Source organism: Peromyscus eremicus, chromosome 23 (assembly GCF_949786415.1).
Source record: "Peromyscus eremicus chromosome 23, PerEre_H2_v1, whole genome shotgun sequence".
In the NCBI taxonomy this organism is placed as follows: Eukaryota; Metazoa; Chordata; class Mammalia; order Rodentia; family Cricetidae; genus Peromyscus; species Peromyscus eremicus.
Window position 1 is genome coordinate 32,818,835 of NC_081438.1, and position 20,583 is coordinate 32,839,417.

The 20,583-nt window shown below is 37.1% G+C and overlaps 1 protein-coding gene across 1 annotated transcript; it reads right to left on the minus strand.

Moving 5' to 3' along the window:
• Positions 1 to 3,421: 3,421 nt before the first annotated feature.
• LOC131897972 (cytochrome P450 3A41-like) lies at positions 3,422 to 20,307 on the minus strand. The gene is made up of 8 exons (XM_059249001.1): positions 20,213 to 20,307; positions 19,870 to 19,958; positions 19,111 to 19,259; positions 12,839 to 12,966; positions 11,556 to 11,622; positions 9,013 to 9,173; positions 6,764 to 6,990; positions 3,422 to 3,943 (listed from the first exon to the last, which is right to left on the minus strand). Exons 1-8 carry the CDS (start codon positions 20,303 to 20,305, stop codon positions 3,679 to 3,681), a joined length of 1,179 nt encoding a protein of 392 aa, XP_059104984.1. The 5' UTR covers positions 20,306 to 20,307; the 3' UTR covers positions 3,422 to 3,678.
• Positions 20,308 to 20,583: the final 276 nt, after the last annotated feature.

Below are 20,583 nucleotides of genomic sequence, written 5' to 3' on the forward strand. Positions count from 1 at the left end.
TCTCAGTCTCCTGCTTCTGGATCCAGATAGGAGCTCTCAGCTGTCCTGTCTGCATGCCTTTGTTTCACAACTACAAACTTTAATACTCTGTAACTCTAAGCCCAGTTAAATACTTTCTTTTAGATATTGTCTTGGTCATGGTGTTTTGACTCAGAAATAAAAAAGTAACAGGAAGGAAGGTGCTACCAGAGAGTGGGCTATTGTTGTGACGGGCTTACCCAGTTGTTTTTAGAGGAATGAAAATGACTTTGGGGTTTTAAACTAGAAAATAGGTTTCAATGCTATAGCCAGAATTTAATGGCCTATCCATGTAGCAGCTAGAAAGACATTTCAGAGAACCATATGTAGGTTGGAGGCCCAAACAATGATATTGATCTACCATTATGGTACCAGCTCTCTGAAATCATAAATGCAGTTAAATACATCTTTTATAAATTCTCTTGAGCATTGTGTTTTGTGACAGTACTAGGAAAGTAACTAATACACATGGACTGGGTGCATCATTCTTGTACTACCATGGAAGAGAAGTATTTCTACAAAAGTAGGTAAATGGAAAATTACGGCTGTGAAAGTTGTACCACTTAGAGCTCATTGTTCTTTTTTTATCTTTTATGTTGCTATAGTATACTGAGATAGGATCACTCCTAAAAACTAAATTATTTGTTTTTTTTCTGCTTCTTCCTTCCTTCTTCCCTCCTCATTTCCTTTCTTTATTCTTCCCTTCTTCTTTCCTTTTCTTTCTAATCTTCCTCTTCCTTCTTTACCAGGGTGCTGTCCCAATCAAATGCAAACAGAGTATACTATGAGCACCAACTAGATGATGCCCCAGCTGCTGTCCCCATCCTATATATTCCTCCGCACTCTCTGGAATGAAACTGAGCACACTTAGGGGTTCTTTCCATCCTACTCTAGCCATTCAAGCCCTGCTCAGGGATTCTACTTCCTTTGTCCCTGTAGCATGGTAGACAATGGGCTCTGAGAAAAAGGAGACTCCACAAGTGGCACTCACTGAACAGGAAATTCTGCAATGCATAGAATTTGTGAGTATCCCCCTGACCCCTTGCAGAAAGTAGTGACGTGTTTTGCCTGACCAAGCTAGTTCAAGGATCAGTAATCTCTCTCTCTCTCTCTCTCTCTCTCTCTCTCTCTCTCTCTCTCTCTCTCACTTTACTTTTGGTTTGTACCTTTGTGAGGACTGAATAGAGTTTGTGGGCAATTGAAACAAACCAGGATGGAAAGCTCCATTTTAATCATCTTTACATGTACATATGAAAACATGCACTACATGAGGACTATTGTCCTTTCAGAAGCCAAAGGTATCTATTAAATAGACCATTATCAGATGTAGAATATCTACACTCAGATTGTTCACCAGAGTTGTCCTGAAGAATAACTAAAATTACAGGAGATTGTGTAGCTGGAGTTTTCTCCAGTTCTGTCTGGGCCCGCAGCCACTCAGACCCAAATAAACACACAGATGCTTATATTAATTAAAATTTTTTGGCCTAATGGCTCAGGGTTCTTGCTAGCTAGACCTTACATCTTAAATTAACCCATTTTTATAAATCTATACCTTGCCACGTGGCTTACTGGTATCTTTACATCTTACTTCTCCTGGTGGTGGTGGCTGGCAGTCTCCTGAGTCAGCCTTCCACTCCCCAGCATTCTCTCTGCTTATCCCACCTGTACTATACTTTCTGCCCAGCCACTAGCCAATAAGCGTTTTATTTATCAATCTATCAGAGCAACACATTCACAGCATACAGAAAGACATCCCCGGAAAGACTGCCATTGCTCTTGTTTACAAAGCAGAACATCAGGGAAACATCCTATTACAGAAGACAGTAAACACGTTAGTTATTGGACATGTCAACATTGCACTGACCAGAAAACTTTCTCCTTGATGACAATTTTTTATAGTACTATAAGGTCCTTGCAAGGATTCTTTAGGGGAAAAGAAATCAACAGTCTTTCTTACTCAGCAGTGAATCTCATGAATTCCTATAATGACCATCATGGCAAGATAGGGGTGTATATATGGGATAATGGCACGAATATAATAGGGGTAGCCAACCACTTTCTCTTTGGATTCAACTCCACTCCATAAGAGGAAACACATGCTTAGTTCTCTAGCCAAGGACCCATGGAGAGGAGCTCACAGACACAAGAATGGATCTATTATTCTGATAAATGGTCTTAATATCCAACTGCCTTCTAAATTTGCATCGTTTACCAATATTAATGTAGCCCTCAGATATAATCAAAGAAACTGCTTTTTGAAGTGGATAGCAGTTAACAAAGAAACTGACAATCCATCAATGTGCAAAGAATAATTGTCAATGGAATTCTCACCCATAAATGAGAAATAAAAGATTCTATAATGGAAACAGTATTGACAATATTAACGAGAAATCATTTTTCAGCGTTGCAATGAATCATATTGGTCTATCTTTGGGAAACTGAGCAAATTTTGACATGATAGAACATAAAGATTGCTAAATAATAATTTTCCTTCCATACACAAAATTGAGACAATGAAAAATAATTGAAGACTGTGTCATGACATCTGGTAGATAAAATTCATATTCATGTAGGTTTCCTTCAGGATTGAATTAAAATCCAGGTATTTAGAATGAACACTTTGAAGAACATATCAGAATTTGAGGTAAAATCAACCTTCATTTACGACTCCATTTCTTGATATAATCTTCAGGACAATAGGCTTTTCTGGAGCATGAGTCATTTTCTTACCTAATTTCAAGGGAACCTGAAATAGTTGAAAAAACACATTGATGAGTTAAATAAATCATCAATTACACAGAAGGCTGACAGAACCAATATATTAAGAACAATAGTGGTCTCTTCCTCTGTTTTCTCATGGCTGTGACCCATAGCATTCAGAAGTAAGAGGGAGGAGAAATACAAGGTTAAGTTTTGCTTGGTTTCATAGCATATTCTGTATCATCTTGAACAATATGGATTGCTTTCTAGAAATAAATAAATCTATCTTTATACGTGAATAAAAGACTTTTAACATTGTGGTGGTTTGAAAGAAAATGGCCCCCAATGGGAGTGGTGATATTAGGATGTATGGTCCTGTTGGAATAGATGTGGACTTATAGGAACTGTTTCATTATGTGGACTTATAGGAACTGTTTCAACCTCCTACTGGGTTGTCTCGCCCAGCCTTGATATGAGCATTTATGCCCAGTCTCATTGCACATTTTTATGCCATTTTTGGTTGATATCCCTGGGAGGCCTGATCTTTTCTCATGAGAAATGGAAGAGCAGTGGATCTGGGAGACAGAAGATGTTGAGGGGGCACTGGGATGAGGGGAGGAAGGAGAGAGAAGGCTGTGGTCAAGATGTATTTAATGAGATAGAATAAATAAAAAGAAAATAATCTATTCCATGTGTGGCACATACAAGTATAAAAATGCTATTAAAGTCTGTTATTTTAAAAAGGCATATATACTTCTAACAAGAAAAAATACTCAAATTCAATGATACTATATGTAAACATAAAAAGGATATCTTCAATGACTCTACGTGATCTTAACATTTACACTTAGACACAGACTAACTATTTTAGAATTCAAGGGCCCTAGAGCTCACTCATGGCTTTATATAGATCTCATGACAGAGAAAATATCAATTAAAGACAAACCTGTATATTTTCTATATACATTTCATACATAAGTTAATATATATCCACCAGTTTATGAAAATGCCTATGAATAAAACACAAAAACATGCCAAAAAGAATATGTTCTGTCTCACCTCTGTTTCTTCACAAGGATGCAGGGAAAAGTTCTGCAGGATTTTGACAATTGCAAGCTTCATGTTAATGAGAGCAAACCTCATACCAATGCAGTTTCTAGGACCATATCCAAAAGGCAGGTATGTATAAGGATTGATTCTATCTTTATTCTCCTTGCTGAACCTGGTGTCACAATTGAACAAGAACACAAAAAATGAAACATGAAATGCATAAGAGCCACATGTTTACAGTTTTCACCTACAGTTCTCAGCAAGACTCATACAGGTCACTCAAGTATGTTCATTATTCCAATCAGCATGAGTTATTCATTTTGAGATTTAAAATTAAAGTTCTTTTTACAAGTTTACAGTAAATGAGCTGCTGAAGTTAATAAGATGATATATAGTGAATGCTCATTGATATCAAACGTGTTTTTAAAGGTTAAAATACTAAGGATGTCTTGTGTTCCCAGTGTGTGAACATTAGAAAGTAAAATTGATGAAGGAAGGAATTGCCCTGACCATAACACTTGAGTTGGGGATTTGTTCATTGGAAAATGAGGAGATGTATGTTATAAATGAACTGTTAATATTCCACTGTCTCTTCAACATCCTCTCATTCCTTCCTGTCTTTGTTTTATTCTACTCATCCAAATCATTTTCCTCCTCTTCCTCATTAAGTCCTTGTCACATGATCTTTGACTGCCTCTCCCTCTTCCAAGAGTTAAGTGAAGTACTTTTCAAGGGACATGGTGCTTCTCTACTCTGTTATCACTGAATTTTGTCTCCATTTCCTCCATTAGGGGAAAAACTACTAAAAGTACAGACCTATGTCCAATGAAAATTTGATTTCTCACATGATAATTTAAATAAAAATGCTGATTCTATAAATGTTCTAGAGGACTAATAACCACCTATTCTCTGAGAGTTATTAAGAATCAGGGAAGATGAAGAAATACTTTCTAAACTATTTTATAGAACTGCAATGGAGTCTAATGAAAGTTGTACTGGTATGTGTATGCAATGTGAACTTGGTGGAATCTTGTTTGGGAAGATTTTACACACACACCCCCCCCCACACACACATCAAACAGATGGGAAACATTGGCATTCTTCTGTAGACATCTTATGTACTACATTTGATTAAAACATTAGAATTTTTTAACTTTTGCATTCCTCTTCCATGGCCTAGTCGCTGATGACACTGAGTCTATATTATATGATTGAAAGCAGAAACAACAATAGAGACTCAAATTAATAATGTCCAAGTTTGTAGACACTGAACTAAAGGAGGTTGAAGTGGTGGCTATATAGAGGGACACAGAATTCACCTAACCAGAAAACAGGAGTTAGGTGACTCCATTTTACTCCTCTAATAAGCACTATACATAGACCATCTGCCAACACCAGGGACACATGGCTAAGATGGCAAGGATTTAGGCATCAAGAACTTCATAAAAGATACTACTATTTGTCTAAATTCTTGGCTTTCTGATTCAGCTGCATCTATCTTAAAAATATCATTTTTATATAAGTAGCATGATGTGGATTGGACAGGTTATTTATAGGAATATATATGTATATCCACTCACCTGCATGTGAGCACCTAAATAACATTTTTTGAAAAAAGAAGCCATGTACGTGAAGAAATGTGGGGAGGAATCGATAGGAGAATTTGGAGTGAGGCGATGAATGAAAAAATGATATTCTAACTTATAATCTCAAAACTTAAAAAAAAGATAAAATATGATCCTGTACTTTTATTAGTGGGGCAACAATGGCAACCTAGCAACTGTTTCCAAGTTGCATACAATTCCCACAAACTGGGCATTATTTTCCACTAACAGAATACCCTGATTCTGATTCAAGAAGGATGAAAATAACAACTAACAACGTTCTAATGATTAGATTGCTTTACTTTGGAGGACTCACCTACTGGATAATTGTGAGGAAATTTCCTTCACAAAACAGACAGGAATAAGACTAAGGGGACTTATATTAACATTGATCCTCAGCGATGTACCTTAAACCATCTGAGAGGAGGCTTTCTGCACCTCTACCTGCACCAATGTCTAGTACAATGGATTCCTATATTTGGGAAATTATTCCTATATTTTGGGATGGGTCCAGAGTAAAGAAATATAAACTTCACAATTTAAATAAGATAAATAATTCCTAATCATGGTACTTTTACTTGCCCTCTTTGAAACACACACACACACACACACACACACACACACACACACACACACACACACACACTGAAGCACCTGTCTTAAAATAGCCATTATAGATTATAGAAAGTAATCAGCAATTATAAATACAGTTGAAAACTGATATTTTTTCTAATATCTAAATATCTACACACATTTCCAAATATGTCCAATGATGTCATTATATTAATGGAAATTATATTAAGATTTTGTGGTAGTTTGAATGAAAATAGCCCCATAGGCTCATAGCAACTGGCACTATTTGAAGGTGTGGCCTTTTGTGGTAAAGTGTCACTGGTGGTGGGCTTTGAGGTCTCAGAATCTCAAGCCAAGACTATTGTCTTTCTTCTCTCCCTGCTGCCTGCTGATCTGGATATAGAACTCTGAGCTACTTCCCCAACTCAATGTCTGTCTGCATGCTGCCACGCTTCCTGCCATGATGATAATGGACTAAATAAACCTCTGAAACTGTAACGTAGCCCCAAAGAAATATTTTCCTTTATAAGAGTTACCATGGTCATAGTATCTCTTCACAATTTTAAAAACCCTAACTAAGACATGTTTAAGCCTCTATAACAAAATTACAAAATATAGAAATGTCATTTTTTGGTCCATTAAAATGTCTGTAGTTTTTACAATAATTATCATTATGTACTAATGGCATTCTAAAATCAAACTTAAATGCAGCAAGGTAATACAAATTTATATTTAAGTGATTAAAGTAAGAGACATCTTAACATACTTAAAGAAGTCGGGTTATGTGTAATTTCCCTTTCTCAGGGACCTCATACCTTTCAGGACGGAATTTCTCAGGCTCTGGCCAGTATCTTGGGTCTTGGTGAAGAACATAGATAGGTATGACCACCACTGTCCCTTTGGGAATGAACACACCATTGATTTCAGCATCTTTCTTACTGAGCCTGTTAATCCTGTTACCAACTGGGTATAATCTCATAGTTTCATTCACCACCATGTCCAGATATTCCATCTCTACCAGGACTTCATAAGTGGCAGGTGCCTGGGAAAATTAAAAAAAAAAGATTTTGCTGGTTTGAGATTTAAAACTAACTTTCATGTCAATCTACACAGTACTATTAAGTTTTTAGGAACTCCACATTCAACCCAGATTAATGATTGGATTTACCATTGATAAATCCTATTCACCACAGTTGTGTGTTGACATACTAAAGGTCCACTGAAATGCATGGTGAAGTGAATATGAAAGACCATTCACAAAAGCTTACACTTAGGTCCCAAGTCTTCAGTTTTCTCATTTGTACTGTTTTCCTTTCATTAATAATGAATGGCATATTTTGTCAATCTCACTCAACATAGTCAGCTGTTAAGGGTGTCAAAATTTAATATAGGGAATCCACAAGTCCAGACTGAGGAAATATAATGTGGGGAACATTAAATTCCTTTTTAAAATTCTATATCACTCCTTTCAGAGTACAATTCACACTTTTTAAATCCTATGACTGAATTTAACTTATTAATATAGATGTCCAAGTTGAATATCAATGCCGTATTAAATAGGAATAGTATATGAAATTACAGTGACTAACTTCAGTAGAATCTTTTCTCTTTGAATCTCTTTATGGTAAAACAGCCTAAAAATGGAGATGAATTGAGCAAAAAGTTTCTATTCTAGTGAGAGAACCATTCAGCTCCATGCTCAGTTTCTGAAAGGAACTTTTTCTTGTTACTTCATATGTTGTTCTACTAAATCTCTAACTTTCAACATCCCACAGGCTAAAGTCACTGAAAAGGAGGTCTACATTAATCAATTAGGGATTGCTAGTTTAGATTGGATTGTGCATGTATGTGGGAGAGTTGATGCCCTAAAGGTTCATTGATATAGGAGGATTTAGCAATTTGCACGTAGTACTATTTTCTGATTTGATGACCCTGGGCTGCATGAAAACAATTAGATAATGTTATGTCATTGAGTTGGCCAGAGAGCAGTCAGCAACCTTCATAGGTTCTGCTGTGTATGAGTACGTTGGTCAGAAGCAGTGCTGTGTAGAGTGGCAGGCAGTTCTGAATAAAAGTCTGTATCTTGAGTTCCTGCAGTGACTGTGCTCAGTGTTAGCCTGTCATGTGAAAATGTAGGCTAAGGTAAGTGTTTTCCTCCCTATAGTTGTTTTGGATCATGGCATTTGTCACAGTGACAGAATGAAACAAGAAGAGGGGGTGAGTATGATGTCTGAAGATGATTTGAATACATATCATTGACAATCCAGCCAGTCCCAGAGTTCAGGTACCACACAACCCATTGCATCCAGTTTGGGGCATAGATGAGAAGACAGCTCATATGATGTGTGGCTTTCACATTGTGGGACTCTGAAGCTACCATAATGTAGAGGTGAACAGTTTAAGCTGAAAGCTGCCATGATGCCCTTTGTTTTATTCTAATTATGTGATTAGAGAGAGGAATAATGAAGAATACAGCTAAATCAGCCTGCCCAGAAAGGACCACACAAGACACCAATCATATCTGTCATGCCAAAGAATTTCCAGTAAAAATAATACAGCTATCAGGTCATTTGCTTAAGTTCTAGGGGTATGGTTAAGAGCACTGTTTACTCTTACAGAGGACCCAGGTTCAGTTCCTGGTACACATATGGTAAGCACATTTCCTAGAAGTCTAATTACAGGAAATCAGAGGCAATTTTCTGGCTTCCTCCTGTTTTAGATATGCATATGTTACAGATATATACATGCAGGCAAAACACCCATTTGAGTTTAAAGAAGAAATTTGACTGACACTTGCTTATCCCTAAAAATCTAAAGAGATTTTATGCATGTTTTTGATTTGTTTGATTGTAGTTAGAGATAGTGGATATTACAGGATCTGTACAGAATTACAGAGATTAGTTTTTCTGTACACATAATTTTTTCTTTGTTTTAGATTTTCACAGGTTATGGCCGAAAGAATCAATTCTTACTGTATTTACTGTAATTCTAAATGCAAGTACAGAAGTGTGTTTCACATTGAGGTTTGACATTTTCCCTGTAGCTTTCAGCACCATCTACTCACCTTATTGGGCAGGACTGCATCAATCTCATTCTGAAGTTTCTTCTGAACATTGGGGTGAATCGCCAGTAAATACATAATAAAGGAAAGAGCAGTGCTTGTTGTCTCATAGCCAGCAAAAATAAATGTGATTGATTGGGCCAGGATCTCCAGATCAGAAAGAGCTAAAATGAGGTAAGACATTTTATGTCAATGATTAAAGCTGGTGCCTACACAGAGTCTTCACCTGCTTTGTTCCACCATCTTTGACACAGGAATGTACACTGCACTTTATGTACAATGGTGTACTGCCTGCAAGATATGCAAGGGCAATGGTGGCACAATACATGTGGGAGTAACCAACCAATAACTGATTTGACTTATGACCTATTCCATTAGATGGAACTAAGATTGGCACTGCTTAGATGCCCAAGAACCTACAAATAGATATATCAGTGACCGAGAGCAAATAATACTGTAGTAAAAAAACAACAAAGAAATGAATGGATAAAATGACTCCTAATGATATTCTGTTTTACTTGTAGATAAGAGCCTTGCTCAGTCATCATGAGAGAAGACTCCTCCTGCAGCAGATGGGAACAAATGTAGAGAATGACAGCCAGACAATAGGCAGATAGTTAGAGCATTTGGAACACTCAGTCATAAGTGGAATATCTCCACCAAATCCCTTTCCTCAGAGCCCAGGAAATCCCACAGAAAAGGAGTCTGAAAGACTCTATGAGGCAGTGGGGATGAGAATACTAAGAAAAACAAGAATACAACACTCCAATTCAACATGATGAAATGTCATATGAACACCAAGAGACTGAAGAAGCATGAATAGGGTCTTTGCAGGTATCTACCAAGTCCTTTGTGTATGTATTATGGCTCCCAGTGTTTTTATGGTATTCTTGATTGTGCAAATGACTGTGTATCTGATTCTTGCATCTTCCCTTAGACTCTTTTCTTCTGTTAGTTATTCTTCCCCACCTTTGCTATATTAGGTTTTGTCTTTCTATATTTTATTTTGTTACATTAGAGAATGAATGCATAAATGAAAACCTAGTCACTGGAGAAAAGGGAAATAACTGAGCTGTCTTTTATATGTGTTGGGAGAGAAAAAAACAGGTTTCTTTCCAAATGGAGTGACACTGGGAATATCAACCACTAGGACAGGCTTCATTCTCAGCAGTAGTTGCCCAATATATTATGGACTCTACAGTATGTGTGTGTGTGTGTGTGTGTGTGTGTGTGTGTGTGTGTGTGTGTGTACGTACTTTGATTTAGTTACATTTTAGTGTTTGTTTTTGGTACTGTTCTGTGTTTTCTCCTTTGTTTTGGGTAATTTTCTGTTGTATTGGGCTTTTGTTTGCTTTTGAAAAAAAAACAAACTTTGCTGGGTGGAGGGATCCTTAAGGTCTTTGGAGAGGGGAAGAATATGATCAAAACATATTTAAATTAAAAAATTGTTTAAGAATAGAAAATAACAAAAAATTGGGCGTTGACTTCAAATGTGGGATTAACTATGGAATTAATTAATTAAAATTTCCAAAACACACATTATAGTACCAATGTATGGAAAGAAACATTACTCTGAAATATTAACTCAGTCACAGTGAATAAAAGAATGAAGAGGAAATATATTATAGACTCTTGTGATTTTTTCTCTTTAAAGTGCTATGTTATTGTGAAAGGAAAAATAAATTTCCACAGTCCCTTAAGCTAGTAAATACACTTCCAATGCATGAACCACAGTGAAAATTGCTATTTGGATACTGTGCTTCCTGATTGGGTGCTCCAGAAGCAGATTTGCAAGTAGAGGTTCTGATGCAGTGGCCCAGCCTGAGGCTGAGAATCAGCATTTGACTGATGTAGTGACCCACACATCAATGAAGACTCTTGGAGTGTAAAAGCAATGCTCATAACAGACCTTCAGATCTTTAAAAGTTTCACTAAAATATAATTATTTCATTACCCTCTTTGTGTCCTTCCTCCTAACCCTCCCATGACAAACCTCCACTCACTCTCAAATTTAGGGGCTCTTCTTTAAATATTTTTATTACATACACAAATAAATAGTCATAAATATAATCTGCTGAATCTACTCAGTCTTGCCTACTTGTACCTGTTTCTGTGTTAGTAACTTAGTATTGGATAAACAATCAGGGGCTCATCATTTGGAAAGACTAATTATCTCTCTCTCTCAGATGACCTGAACTACCTGCATCTCTTCATCTATGGATTAGTTTTCATAAAATTTTCCCCATCTAAGTTGAAATGTCAACTGTTGTTGGGCCAATTCAGGTCTTGGTTAGGTAGCCGTGTTGATGAGATTTCATGGTTGTAGCTTCTCAGTCACAGAGGGAAGGTACAATAAACATAATATATTTTGTATGCATATACACCATGATTTTAGAAAGTGCCTCAGTCTGCTGCCTATAACAGCATTTCTGTGTCTTCCTGTGAATTAGTAGGAAGCTTTTTCTGCTTGAATGACCCCTTTACAATTCAAGAATCAGACCCTCCCTCTGTGCATTCCCTTTAGACCCTAAATTATACTTAGTTACGTTTATGGGACTCCATGTCCTTGGAATTCTGGGAGTTCATCATCAGCTGAAGAAAATCCACTCGGTGCTGAAAGGAGACAGAAATTTTAAAAGCAGAAAGTGGGTTGGCAGGCCAAAAATAAGGATGAAATGTAGAAATTTAACTCTCATTAGAGGAAATAGATCATTTAATAGTTCTGCTAATGTTGTCTCAATTACTAGTAACATAAAACACTGACCCATAGGTTTGCAGGAACAAAAAGTTCATCATAAGGCCAGTTGTGATGGCACACACTTTCATACCAGCACTTTAGGAAGCAGGCTAATCTTTGAGTTTGAGTCCAGCCTGGTCTATAAAATGTGTTCAAGATAGCCAGGGCTACTCAGAGAGACCTTGTCATGAAAAAATATTTTTTAAATAAGTCTGTCAGGGTAGTGTATCATGCTGCCATGTCCAACATCGTTTCGCATTGCTTTCCCTCATTCTAAGCATCTGTAGCTGTTGATGTCAGACTCCTGGCTGGATGGTTGTAGTTTTTTTCTCCTTGACATATTGTTAACTAATATCTCATACTCATCAACTGGTGTTTCTTCAACTGACTGCTAGGTTTTATGTGATTGCTAACTCTCTTAGTTAGGGTCACTATTGATGTGAAGAGACACCATCACTTTGGCAACCCTTATAAATGAAAACATTTAAATCTGGTGGCTTACTTACAGTTCAGAGATTTAGTCCATTAGCATGATGGCAGAAATCAAGGGAGTATACAGGCAGACATGGTGTTAGAGAGGTAGCTGAGAGTTCTTATACCTTGACAGGCAACTGCAGGTGGTCTGAGACACTGGGCATGGCTTAAGCATATATGAGATCAAAGCCCACCTACACAGTGACACACTTCCTCCAATAAGGCCACTCCTGCTCCAAAAACCACACCTCCTAATAGTGCCATTCCCTTTGGGAGCCACTTTCTTTCAAGCAACCACACCTACAAATGTTCCAAACCCCAGAATGCTAGCAAATAAGCAATGGCACCACCTCAGAAGTGATGCTGAATCCCTGACAGCCTTCTATCAGCATTTTTTCTGCCAACATCTTTATCCTTAATCCAGCATGTGCACTGTATTAAGCAAAACTGGCTTATACAAGTGGCAATCTCAATGCTCAAAGATACTGGCAGAATTCAAGGCATGTTAGAAATTTAACAGACCAAATACATCAAATATCTAAAAAGGGCTTTCTATAAGGAATGTGTGTCTTTTGACATCATTACCATAGGAATAAAATAAACTTTTTCATAGTTTACCTCTTGGGTAGTTTCAAGTCGATCTTTTTTGGTCTTTTCTATAAATTTCTTAAAAAATGATATAGCATCACTTGGAAACATGCAGATGTTTAAGTTGTTATATATTCTGGAAAGGAAAGGAAAGAGTGCTGTAGAGAAAAGAAAAAATTAATAAAAACATTTTAAGCTTTTGACAGTTATTTTATTCACCAATTGCAAAATTTCAATAATTTAAGTGAAATATCAAAACAACAGGAATGATTGTGGTAGAAATGAGTTTAACTGTTGAGACCAAGCTTGGAAAAAGCACAGAGACAAATAGCCAAACTAATGGAAACACATGAACTATGAACCAATAGCTGAGGAGCCCCCAACTTGATCAGGCCCTCTGGATAAGTGAGACAGTTGATTAGCTTGAACTGTTTGGGAGGTACCCAGGCAGTGGATCCAGGACCTGTCCTTAGTGCATGAGCTGGCTGTTTGGAACCTAGGGCTTATGCAGGGATATTTTGCTCAGCCTGGGAGGAGGGGACTGGACCTGCCTAGACTGAATCTACCAGGTTGAGCTGAATCCCCAGGGGAATCTTTGCCCTGGAGGAGTTGGAAATGGGAGGTGGGCTGGGGGGAAGGCAGGGGAGAGGGGGGAAGGGGGAGGACAGGGGAATCTGTGGCTGATATGTAAAATTAAATTAAATTATAAAATTAAAAAATATTAAAAAAAACACAGTGTTAATGCTAAGGTCATATGTTTTGTCATATATCAAGAAAATGTACTGAAATCCAAGTACTTACTTTCTTCCCATCTAAAGAAATATCTATGTATTATAATTCTGGATTTAAAACAAAACTTAATAAATGAGCTTCAAGTGCATGCAATTGCACATAAAAATCCATAAAAAGTATATCAATCCTAAAAGTAATTGAATTCTAAATAAAAACATGAAAAGAAGAGTTCAGCTCCAGGAAGATTCAGTGTGCAATTCTATGAAATATTTATCAGATAATTCTTTCCAGTCCTTCATAGGCATTTCTAACACTTACAAAACTAGGGGAAAGTGAAGAATTGAATCTGGTTGCTTCTATTGCCCTGTTACTAAAATCAGAATATATTTTGTGGTGGAAACCTGTGTAGAAATGTGACTTAAATATAAGAAAGACATATTATCAGTAAAACATTTACCAATGGAATGCAGAAACATGAAAAGAATTCTGTTGTATGCTACTCAATGAGGCACAACACAGAATAAATCCAAATCACACAAGCAAGCAGAGATGGAGTATTTTGAAAATTTTCAGATAAAACCTGTCATTCCTTCCTAAGTAATGTTCTCAGAAATTTGGGATCAGCAGGAGCTTCCCTTAACTTTATGAGAATTGTTAATGGAAACTAAGAGCCAACATAGAAATTAGAGGAGTAAGTCTTTACTTAGACAATGAAAGTTTTCTCACTCTATCATTACTTCTACTCCATGATTAGAACCAAAAAGTAGATGCATGTATATATCTTTTGTGCTACAGCATTAATACACAAAACATACATGAAAATAAATTGCAATCGTCTTCTCTGGAGGCTGAGTCAAAGAAACACAAGTTTGAAAGCAGACTTGATTACTAAATAGAATCTGTTTAAATATTAAGAAAAATTGCAGTGTTGGTGATAAAAGGCATAGCCTTTTGAATACTAGCCTAGCACCATGTCATAGAGCTCCAACTCCAGCATCTGGGTTTGAGGAAGAATCTTGATTTAATGTAGGATAGGGCAAGTACTGAATTCTTCCCTCCTCTATTGCCCTACTGCAGGGATTAAAAATATTCCCCAACACTGTTGGCACAGTCTTGTTCCTCTACTTTAGTGTTTTCATATCTAATGTAACAAATAAGACCAATGATGATAAAGAAAACATCATTTACAAAATAATCAAACTAAATAATAATGGTCCAACCACTGCACACTGGTCCATCATCACCTATCACAGTTATGGGTAATGGTCCAGGAAGAACTTGATGATGAAACTCAACATAAAGGATATTATGGAGCAGAACTTTGGGGGAGAACAATGCAGAGGGTCTCCCAGTTATGAGATAACCCAATATTCTGGACATTTACTTTTATGATCTAATAGGTCCACTAAATTGCATTTCCTCCTACAGCTACAACTTTTTTATACCACACCCAAGGTCAATGTAGGAAGGTAGGCCCAGTTTCTCAATATTCACATCTTATGTGATTTTTTGCTTTTGGAAATGTTTTCATTCATCCTTTCTTCCATCTTAGTAACACAGAATGTCCTGGTTACAGGGCTTCTGTGGCTCAGTTTCCTGAGAGATGGGACTGTTCTACATGATATGACTGCACAGTCTTACCTCTCTTTTTCCAATTTACCTTTAACCCAAACTGTGAAATCTTTCTGTACCCCCAGATTTTACTCTATCATGATGTTTTTGCTGCTCTTCTATGTCCCACTTAGTAACACGCTATTAATCGCTAATCCCACCATGACTTATTTCCTATATTTTCCCTTTATTTCTACTTATACCCACAACATGTAACATATAGTATAGAGAGAATGGAGTCTTCCTTTTCTCCATAATACATTTGGCCCTTAAAGAATGACTAATGACTGTTTTGAAGTCAACTGCTACACTAATTTTATAGAGGTTTTGATGATTGATGATAACTGTCATTGCAAACACTATAATCACCTACCAGAGGATCACTGGGAGAAGAGATTAGAGCCCTGAACACAAGCCTAAGAGAAGAAAACATCATTTCAACCCTACTACAGCCAAGGCTTTCCTGAACACTGAAAAAACTCCAGCTGAAGGGAGAAAGATGAACACATGACTATCTTCTGAATTAATCCCAAAGAAACACCAAAAGATGAAAGAAATAAGGAAATTGAATCTACATATTAAGATGTAATTTGATAAAAAGATAGATAGACAGAAGAAAAACAAAATGAAATGACAGAAATTACAGTTTCACTAAGTCAAACACAAATTTCCGTGGAAAGGATCAGAAATAGTGTGGATCACAGAGAAGACAGAAGGTAAGGGCATGAAGACAAGGCAGAATAATAAGATCATTCAGTCATGAACAGTGATCACTTTGTTAAACATTTCTAAGTTTTGAGTATATAAGAAAAAAGTCTATGACTTCCAGCGTAGAGCAATGACAAGAATTCCATGTCAAAGGCATAGAAAATATTATCAATGAAATCATAGAACCGGAGTTCCAGGCTGAAAGAAAGAAATGTCCATCAAGATCCAAAATAGATAAAGAGTATAACACAGATAAAAAGACCAGAGAAGAAACTTCCCATTTTACTTTAAAAATAAATGTGAATACACAGAATAAATAAAGTATACTGGAAGCTTTGAGAAGAAGAACAAAGTCACATATAAAGACACGTCCGCCGGGCGGTGGTGGCGCACGCCTTTAATCCTAGCCCTTGGGAGGCAGAGGCAGGCGGATCTTTGTGAGTTCGAGGCCAGCCTGGTCTCCAAAGCGAGTTCCAGGAAAGGCGCAAAGCTACACAGAGAAACCCTGTCTCAAAAAACCAAAAAAAAAAAAAAAAAAAAAAAAAAAAAAAAAAAAAAAAAGACACGTCCATGAGCATAACTCCTGAACATCAAAATGGAAAACAAAAATGCCAGGATAGCATAGATATTTGTATTTCATGTTTGGAAAATAAGAGCTACTGAACAATATATGTATAATACACACACACACACACACACACACACACACACACACACACATATATATATATATATAATTCCTATTTATTATAATCACAGGAGAAAAAGAACTATCCATGATATGTCATGCTATAGAATTTTTCACAATGAATTCTGCTTGCATTACATAATGTAAAGGTTGGATTGGACTGAAGAAAAAAGTAAATACAGCCAAGGGGCTAGAGGAAAAATAATGATACTAAGACACCTGTTCAGAAAAGAGGGCCAAGACAATACCAGACAGGAGATACAATAAAATGTCAGGAATCTTTGCAATTCTTTCAATAAGAAGTCTGAAAATTAAAAGTCTATATTCCTTTATCAAAGAAAACAGACTAAGGCTAAATATAGTGATATACGCTTTAATCTCAACACTCAAGAGCCAGAGGCAGGCAGATCACTATGGAATTCAAAAAAATCTTGTCTACATAGCCAGCCCTAAACCAGTTAGGAATACATGGAACCTGTCTTTAAATTAAAAGATAAGTAAATATTACACAGACTAGCAGATGGGATTAGCAAGCATAATGCTTTTTCCTTACACTAAGAAATGTACCCAAACACCAAATACCAATGTAGGAAATAAGCATGCATCACTATTCCAATATCAATTTAAAGCTAGCCACATGGATGTAGAAAATCACTTTAAACACTTTAAGAAAACCATCCACCCACACAAAATTGCTACTCAAAATATATATGCATCAATATGTATCCTCCATTTCAAAGAACAAATGTTATCAGATACAATGTCACAGAATAAATTCTGCAATACAATTTTGAGTGACTTCTACATCCATTTTTTTTTTTTTTGGTTTTTCGAGACAGGGTTTCTCTGTGTAGCTTTGCGCTTTTCCTGGAACTCACTTGGTAGCCCAGGCTGGCCTCGAACTCACAGAGATCCACCTGCCTCTGCCTCCCGAGTGCTGGGATTAAAGGCGTGCGCCACCACCGCCCGGCTACATCCATTTTTAAAATAAATATACTATCCACAACAAATAACCAGAGAAACATTGGAAATAGATGACATTAATTTAACTTTGATTCAAGTTTCCTTCAAGAGTTGGATGAATGATTCAATATATGTAAATGTATAAATCTAAATCATGACATTAATGGCTCAAAGACAGAAATCACATGATTATCTCATAGCTATCAAAAAATACCAAGAATCTGGCAATGATAAACACATGTGATATTAAAATTAAAAGTGTGATAAAAGAACCAGATTATACAAGAGTGAAGGTAAGATTAGGGAGATATTTGTTAAGAATGGATAAATAAAATGTGGTACATATACATAATGGAGTACTACTCAGCAGATAAAAACAATGACATCATGAAGTTTGCAGGCAAATGGATGTATCTAGAAAAAAATCATCCTGAGTGAGGTAACCCAGACTCAGAAAGACAAACATGGTATGTGCTCACTCATAAGTGGATACTAGATGTAAAGCAAAATAGCCAGACTGCAACTCACAACTCCAGGGAGGCTACCTAGTAAAGAGGACCCTAAGAAAAACACAGGGATTGCACAATGACAGAGAAATGGATGAGATCAACATGAGCAAACTGGATGTGTGTGTGTGGGGGGGTAATTGAGGGCAAGTATCGGGGGAAAGAGAGCTTAGGGAAGCGGGAGGTCCCACCTGGATCAGGAACATGGTGGGATAACAAGGAAAGAGATACCACAATAAATGAAGACCCCATGGGAATAGGAAGAAGCAAAGTGCTAGAGAGGTCCCCATAAATCCACAAAGATACCTCCACAATAGACTACTGGCAATGGGCAAGAGAAAGCCTGAGCTGACCTACTCTGGTGATCAGATAGCCGAACAGCCTAACTGACATGATAGAACTCTCATCTGGTGACTGATGTAAGCTGATGCAGAGATCCATGGCCAAGCCCCAAATGGAGCTCCAGGAGTCCAATCGGCAAGAGAGAGGGGGGATTATATGATCAAGAAATACTGAGACCATGAAAAGCACAGGGACAAATAGCCAAGCTAGTGGAAACACATGAACTATGAACCAAAGCTGAGGAGCCTGGATAAGTAAGACAGTTGATTAGCTTGAACTATTCAGGAATCCACCAGGCAATGGGACCAGGACCTGTCCCTAGTGCATGAGCTGGCTTTTTGGAATGAGCTGGCTTTTTGGAACCTAGGGCCTATGCTGAGACACTTTGTTCAGCCTTAGTATAGGGAGGAGGAAACTGGACCTGCCTCAACTGAATCTACCAGGCTGTGATGAATCCCCAAAGAGACCTTGCCTTGGAGGAGGTGGGAATGAGGGGTATATTGGGGGGAAGGCTGGGGGGGTGGAAGGAAAGAGGACAGGGGAATCCATGGGTGATATGTAAAATTAAAAAATTATAAAATAAAATAATAATTAAAAAAGATAGAAGTTCAGCAAAATAAAATATCAGCACTTAACAAAAAAGATGAGGGAGATAATAATTGTGTATGGATATGTTATGAGGAACCTCTTTACGTTGTATGTTAATTAAATAAAATCCAAAATCTTAATATAGTTGAAAATAGACTATATACCTTCAGAGAAAGCCAATGGATTGAAAAAATCAACTACAAAAAGCCTTCTGGTGTTTCTCACAAAGGGATCCTGGGGATTGTTGAGGGAATCCACCTTCACTCCAAATAAGGTACCAGTGATCACATCCATGCTGTAGGCCCCAAAGATGCTGAGTAGAGAAACATGGGAGTTAATGTGTTACTCACACAACCTCTGAGGTATGTGACAATTTGTCTGCAGTAATATCAACACAGCTTGAGTTTACAATCATGGTGTTTTCAGCGTGATTTTACTACCCACACCATTTCCAGAAACTTCTCCCTCTTTAGTTGGATAAAAGAGAGGCAAAAGAAATTTGTTTCTTGCTGATATTTTTCTAAGACATTCAGCAAAACCTCATGATTTACATTGTTGAAATTTACATCTATAATATTCTTGCCAAACCAATGACCTCTGATGAAGCACATAAATCCTCCTCCCACATTTCTTAATCCCCACATCTGCAGCTTTCCTAAATTTTACTCTTTCATTCTAAACTATGTAACTGTCTTCTAAAACATACAAGATGACAACAGGTAACCTAATTTTGTGTCACGTACACAAGGGAGAGAGTCTCAAATGTTATTGTGGGAAATTTTACTTAATGTGTGGTTCACAGCAGGGTAACATCATGCCTCTCCCTTACTCTTGATCTGCAATAATTTTAGCTACCTGTCAGGCAGAGGGAGGTCTCCAGATGGGATACAGAGTCCCCAGGGAATGCATGCATCACTACTCACTCTTTCATGGTAACACTCTTGCCCTTCTCTACTTCCCGACTCAGGTTTTTCACCAGCACATCTCCATACTCTTGGATGATGTGGAACATCTAAGCACAAAACACAACACAGTCTCCTGGTAAATGGCAACATTTGAGTCCCCAAATAACAAGTGTTTTGAAATTATAAAAAGATCATCATTTTTAAAATACTATATAAGACAAAATAACAACAACAAAACAAAAAAGGACCACCATTAGCAGTGTAATGATGAAAGCAACAGCTCTTTAAGTAGTATATTATTTCTACCAGTCCTCTGATAGATTCTATTACATTTACAATAAAATGTTCTTCATTAACTTACATCCTTCAGTTTTCCACTGCTGAAGGTTGGTGTCAGCAATGATCGAATTCTTTTCCATTCTTCATTCTTGGATCTTACTACATTTTTTTTCATAAATCCAGCTGGACCAAGAGACTAAAATACCAAGAAAAAATAGATTTTGTCCTCCATTAGATTTGTTATCTTAACAGTTATAAAACCTGTATGAAATAGACAACATTTCTTAACAGCTACTAACCCTCTTCTAGGTGGCAGATTTCATGCTATTTCTTCAAACTGGAGCTGGAACAATGGCTCAGTGGTTAACACCACTTGCTCCTCTTGTAGAGGACTCTGGTTCAATTCCCAGCAACCACATTAGGTGGTTCACAACTGCCAGTAACTGCAGTTCA